At 31.2% G+C, this 6,874-nt stretch overlaps 1 protein-coding gene across 1 annotated transcript; it reads right to left on the reverse strand.

Moving 5' to 3' along the window:
• Positions 1–2,201: 2,201 nt before the first annotated feature.
• On the reverse strand, positions 2,202–3,607 carry LOC107945082 (acetylserotonin O-methyltransferase). Its single transcript, XM_016878932.2, has 2 exons — positions 2,789–3,607; positions 2,202–2,714 (listed from the first exon to the last, which is right to left on the reverse strand). Exons 1-2 carry the CDS (start codon positions 3,548–3,550, stop codon positions 2,418–2,420), a joined length of 1,059 nt encoding a protein of 352 aa, XP_016734421.2. The 5' UTR covers positions 3,551–3,607; the 3' UTR covers positions 2,202–2,417.
• Between the last annotated feature and the right edge of the window lie 3,267 nt (positions 3,608–6,874).

Here is a 6,874-nt window from a genome sequence, read left to right on the forward strand (position 1 = left end):
GTGATATTTCCACCTTTCATCTGCCAAAACAAACCTCCACACTTCGCATGTCATTCATAATTATGATAGGCATATAGCAAGCATTCAACTAATCATTTTATTGAAAACACAACATATCATACCAAACATAACATCTAGTAGACCATAACAATGATAACTTCATCAATAATTATTTTTCCCAGTGAAAGTTTATCAAACAATGAACTAAAAAGTGTAATCGAACATGCAACCATAAAAAAATACTCTATATAAACTATCCACGATAATACAACTCATCATCAACAGAACATGAAGTCAACCACAACATGAAAACACAATACTACTATATATATATATATATATATATAACAACCACAGAGAGTTATGAGTTTAGAAACTCACCAACAAAATACCTAGGTTGACACAACTTACACTTGCTTAGCCTTCCCTTTATCACTTGAACTTCCTCTTTCTTGGTTGGCAGATTACTAAGTTCTCAAGTATTTATGCTAACACCTTAGATTTTTCCTTTCATGGAACTTGTTTCTTAGTTTTCCTCTCTTACAGAATGAACCAGAGAAGAAGATGATAGAAGAATGGGAGAAAAATGAATATCAACATTAAGAATCCTTCTTATATATAGTCTTTCCACCACCACTTCCCTTAATCCTAAGTCGGTCAGTATTATTAATACCTTTAATCATAATGTTTTCCACTAACATAAGCTCTTAGTTCTAACTTGACAGGACTAAATTTAAAATCTAACTATTTACCCAACCAGCCTGTAAGATTCACATAATTACACTAGAACCCGCTTAAATAGAAAATTTTCTAATTAAGTACTCATAATTTCAATTATGCCAAACCTTTAATATTTATGGGTGTGACAATTGTACTAAGTTGGATAAGATCAGTTGGACCAGGAATCGGTCGGGGTTTCGATCAAGTAAAAGCTAAAAAAATTAGTTGATCCGTGAACCATTATAGATTGGTTGAGTTGGGCTAAAAAACTAGTTGAATTAGCAATTGAATCGATTTTTTTTAATTTTTATATCTTTTTTATAATTTATTTACTTTTAATCAGTTAGACCGATTATTTTGGGAACCGATTGGTCAAACTAGTTCGAAATCAGTTCAATTGTCAGTTCAATCGATTTTTTTTTAGCTCAGTTTAACTAGTTTGTATCAGTTAACAAGTCAACTGATTTTTTACCTCTCACCGAATCAATACCCCAATTAGATTGAGGTCCAATTGGTTTGATTGGTTGATCTGGTCTAGTTTAGGTAACATTGAATTTTAGATTTTTTATATTTTAAAATAATTTTTTAATTTTATAGATTTATTATTTTTAAATATATATATAATTTTTAAATTTTTATGGTTTTTTTAAATGTGAAACAATAATTTTTAAATTTTTTATGTAAATTTAAATGGTAAGGACCAAATTGACAAAAATTATAAATATTGAGGGCTAAAATTATTAGTTTACCTTTAACATCATTAACTTTAATGAAAAATTTAGACGAAGGGGGCAAGATTTTTAAATAAAAAAAAGTTTAGGAACTCAATTTCTCAAAATTAAAGTATAGGTACTAAACTTTAAATTTCAAAAGAGTACTTGGACCTTTTACATATTTAAACCTAAAATGATTTTTGCAATAAATTGAAAAATATAAAAGTATTAAATAATGGTTTGGTTGAATAGGTAAAGGAAAAAAATAGATATTGGTGGCATGGGTTCAAATATTAACATTTGCAACTTTTTTATTAGTTTTTTTTTAAATAAGAAAAAGAAAAAAGTACCATCATAATAATATAACTTATTTAAAATATTAGTGTCTAGTTATTTTTTTAGTATTTTTTTTTACTAAATTAGTGTCTAGTTAACTTGTTATACCAACTCAATTAGTATCAACTAGTGTTGTTTGAATCGGGCCAGACCGACAGGGAGACCTGTTTAGAAAGTGCTTTGAACTGGTTAGACCGAGAACCAATATAAATCGGTTGAACCGGCTAAAAAAGTGGTTGAACCGACGGTTGGTCTGGTAGGTTTGACCACGGATCAGGGTTAAAAAACATTGATACCGATATTGTTGTCAAAGCATGAATACCTTAATTCGAGTGTGTTGATTAAAAGTTAGAAAGGGAATATAAATACTTTACCTATGTTTCTTTAGCTTCTTATTTGTCTCTTTATTTCATACAAGGTTGGTTTTGGGAGGGGCATTAGAGAATTATATAAAGATTGAAGTCAATTAAAGGGAACAAACAGTGCAAACCAAACTAGTAATTAACAGAGGGAAAAACAAAATTACATCTTTCCCACAACAGATCTCATATGGTTTGGCCAATAAAAGACCCGACAGGATTCAAGGTTTAATAGTAAAAGAAGCCATTTATTAACCCGAAGTTAAAAGAAGCAGGCAAGGTGGAATTTCTAAATATAAGCTTCAATGATAGATTGAACAGCATGAATGGGTTTTACATTGATTCTGGTGAATCCAGCCTCTCCAAGAACATACTTCCATTCCTTTAAGGTCCTTTCTTTGCCTTTGTTAGTATGTGCCATCATCACCATGTCTAACATCAACCCCACAAATTCTAGCTTGTCATTTTCATCTTCTTCAAGCACAGATTCAACAATTATGACCTTCCCTTTGTCTTGTGGGATGGCTTCTCTACATTTCTTTAGGATTTGTATGCATTCCTCATCATCCCAGTCATGCAACACCCACTGTAATTCACAAATAGGTAGATTTGTCATATTCAAATATAATTGGTAAAGGAAACAAAGCTTTCATTACTAACCATAAAGAAAGCAGCGTCTGCTTTTGGGACACACTCGAACATGTCTCCTCCTACGTATTCGATGCCATCGACTTTCGGGGCAACGGCAACAACATGGGGAAGATCGAAGTTGATGCCATGCATCCAAGGGAATGCCTTTACCAACATAGATAAAGCAGTCCCATTGCCTCCACCAACATCAACCAAACTTTTAATGCCATCAAACACTCGAGGACATCCTTCGATTAAGGCACGCACCGCCACTCTAGCATCGCAAGCCATTGCTTCGTCTATGAGTTTGCTATGTCCAGGGTTCTCCTCTGCATAGCTCCATACATCCTTTCCGTGTGCTGTCTCAAACGGTGAATTCCCACTGTCAAGGACACGAGCACTTAGACTATGCCATGGTGCTAACATAACAGGGCTGCTCTCTAGTAAAATTAAGGCCGCCATGCTCCTTTCGCCATGTCGAATCAATCGACGAGACAAAGGCGTCAGTGCAAAACCAATGGAATCTTGAGTTACGGGCTCCTCTTTCAATATTTGGTAGTGGACCAAGAACCTCAAAATACGATAAAGACGAGGTGGTTCACATTTAAGGGTAGTGGTTAGCTGAGAGAGTGTCATGGGGCTTCCATGCTTGTCAATTGCATCAGCAATCCCAAGCTCAATGGCACATTTAACTACTGCTATCTTAACATGACCAAATACATAATTCCAAATCTCTACTTCTGCTTTCTCATCTTCATCTTCTTTCTTTCCTCTCACTTTTATATCTCCCATCTCAGTGCTTCTCTCTTTGAAAACTTAGAAAACCCAAACCCAAATCTTGGTGAAGAAAGCCTTTGTTGAAGCTCCATTATATAGGAGCAAAAGGGTTACCTACGTGGGAATTTTTAAACAAAGTATTTAAAAAAAAAATTACAGATTCTAACACTAGTCAAATTGAAATAAGATTCAAATAAATCATTTCTAGCAATGATAAATTAAAATTTCCTATAAAGTACTTTTGGTAATATAATATTTCTTTAAGATCTTAACAGATCTAGACGGCTGATTACTTGCCATTATATATAAAGAATTGCATATGATTGCCTAGTTTACCGTCGTTTATTTGCAAATAGTACATAGATTATTTTGTGATGATCATATTTAACGTCGGAATATCACCGTTTATTACCCCACACATATTAATGGTTAAATTATATGGATCTTGTTTATCATGTGATTTGAACTTTTCTTGATTTTCCAGTTTATATGGTATAATAATAGCATTACTGCAACCTGTCTGTTTCTCCGTCGTTTATTTATTGAATTTCCACGTTATTAATTATTTAAAATTAAAAATTTTAAAAATTCTTGAAATTTAGAGAAAATTATTTAAAAATTAAAAAAATAAAAAAATTATTTAAGGTAATATATATAAATTATTAAAATTTCAAAAATAATATAAAAAATATATAAAAAGTAAATATTATAAAACTATTGTTTCTAAACAAAGTAAAAAAAAATAAAAAAAAAACATTTCGAAGTTTTCATTGTGGCCAATGAAATTTCAAATCTAAAATTATGAAACACGAGCACCAACACTAATGGCTTCTTCCAATCAAGGTCAAGACGAGTTTTTCAAATCTAAAATCTAGAAATACCAATCGACAATGCTCTGAACTAACATGCCACCAGGTCCTTTTATCTCTTCTTATACTAGCACTCAACGAGTTATTATAAAGGGCTTGATTGACAAAAAATTAAATGAGTGTTGTTGGAATGATTGATTATGCATTTCTTTTTAATTAGGTTGAATCTAGTGGTTTGAAATTTTTGAAGTGTTTGCTTACTATTTTCAATGTTATTTAAGTTTCTTAATTTTTAAGATTGATGAGCAAAAACTTAAGCCGAGGCTTAATTGTGTTCATCAATATTGGGGAGAGAGATTTTTGGTTTTGTTCATTTTTTATTGCTTTTAGATGAGAGTGAAACTGAAACAAGTTTTCAGTTTTTGTTCATTAATTTGTTGAATTTTCAGTTTTTGTTCATCAATTTGCTGAAGAAGAGTGTCAGTATTTGAAATTTTGAGTGTTTGGTTTTGAGGCAAAATTTTTGCTCATTTTCAATTTCAGTTTCAATCATCAACTTGAGGCTTGATTTTTTTTTTTATTGTTTACCGATGAACCTTATTGGAGGTGATGGATATGTTAAAAAAGCAAATAAAATGGTGTTAATAATTGAGAAATTAAATAAAAAATGTATGTTCAACAAAAAAAAAGTGAAATATAGGCTTATGTAGATACTTTATAATTTTAGTAAAATATTATTTTATTTTTAAAGAATTTTAATAATTTCTTTTATATTTTTATATAAACTTTTAGGATCAAATTGATAGAATATGTAAATATTAGAAGGCTAAATGTATTATTAGACCAATAAAAAAAATCCCATGTCAATAGTTCCGTCAAATTTCAAACAGATGTTAATTACGGTGACCAAAAAATTTGATTTCGAATGACAATTCAAAGAGCCTAATTAGTTATTGTTTTTGGATTAAGGATCCAATTAATTGCACTTTTCAATTAGGGACTCAATTGATTTTTGAATTATTTTTAGGGGTTTTTTTAATACTTTAGCTTAAAAAAGGACCTCACAAAAAATAAAAAAAAATTTAATTGCTTTGAGCGGGCAAGTGCGAATTCCAAATAAACTTGCAGTATTTGTTGAAGAAGAATGTTTTGTATTTGAAATTTTTAGTGTTAGGTTGAATCAAATCGTTTAAATAAATTTTTGAAACAAATTTTTTTTTGTTCATTTTCAATTTCAGTTTCAATCATCAACTTGAGGCTTGATTTTTTTTATTTTTATTGTTTATCGATTAAGTTTATTGGAGGTGATCGATATTAAAAAAAAAAAGAGGGCTTTTTTACTTAAATAGTATAAAAAATATTTTTTTTACTAAAATGGGATAGGCTGGAGATTATTTACAAAAATAGGCAAAGCGAACAATAGTTCACCGGTGCAAACTGAGCAATCGGCGGCACCACCCTCACCTATCATCAATCATTACTAAAATGATTTACGGTGACTTGTGACTGACCGATCACGTGGATGGCAGGTCGTTAAGCCAGTGTCGCCTGACAGTGCAGTGGCACCGGCTTGACGATCTGCCACTGACGTCACTGTGAATTTCGACTTTTCAGCCTCTTTTTTTCATCTAATATTTAATTTTTTTTAGTATATAAGGGGCCGAAAAGAAAAAAAGAGAGAAGGTTTTTAGAGGTTAAATTGAGTTGAAAGAAAAGAAAAAAACAGGGTTGAGTTTCAAAGAAGTTTTTTGAGTTGAAAGGAAAATTTTGTATTTGTTTGAAGTTTTTTTAGAAGAGCAAAAGTATTTTTTTAGCAGTTTCAGAGAAAAAAATGGAGAACTAATTTTTTGAAGCTATTCATCTTTATAGTGTTATTTTAGAAACAACTATTGGTTGTATATTTGAAACTCGCCAGAAAATAGGAATGAGGTTCAATAAGAATGTGTGTCGATGATATGAAAGAAAAGATCAATGCAAAAATTTGTCGACGTTGTGGGAGGAGGATGTCAAAACTATTTTACAAATTTCTAGTTTTATCAAATCTTATCAAATTTACCGAGATAGAATTTTTAGATGATGAAGACATGGAGACAATGGTCACACCCCAAAATATAGCGGGTTAATCATAATGAATAAATAAGAAAATGATTAGGGTTGAATGGTTAAGTGTTTAGTATCCTCCTTAGTGACCCAAGTTCAAGCTCCTTGCCTCCCATTTCTTTTCTTTTCTTTTTTAGCAACCTATGATAAAAGCCATACTAAAATATATATTGTTAGGAATAAAAATTAAGCAAGAAATAGGTTTCAGTCCTAATGGTTAAGAATTAGCTTCCTTCCATTTTGATCCTAGGTTTGAGCCACTCCTCCCCCAAAAATTGCTATGTCGCCCCCTAGGGTTTGGGCTAGCCCTCTTTTCCTAATTAGACTTAGATCTTGCTTTCTTTTCAATTCCAATTAAAATTTTGTCTTCATCTCGCACTATTTCTTCCTTATTTCTTTTATTTTCCTTCTTTTACATCATACTCCCATT

The sequence above is a fragment of the Gossypium hirsutum genome, chromosome D12 (genome assembly GCF_007990345.1).
Source record: "Gossypium hirsutum isolate 1008001.06 chromosome D12, Gossypium_hirsutum_v2.1, whole genome shotgun sequence".
NCBI classification, from domain to species: domain Eukaryota; kingdom Viridiplantae; phylum Streptophyta; class Magnoliopsida; order Malvales; family Malvaceae; genus Gossypium; species Gossypium hirsutum.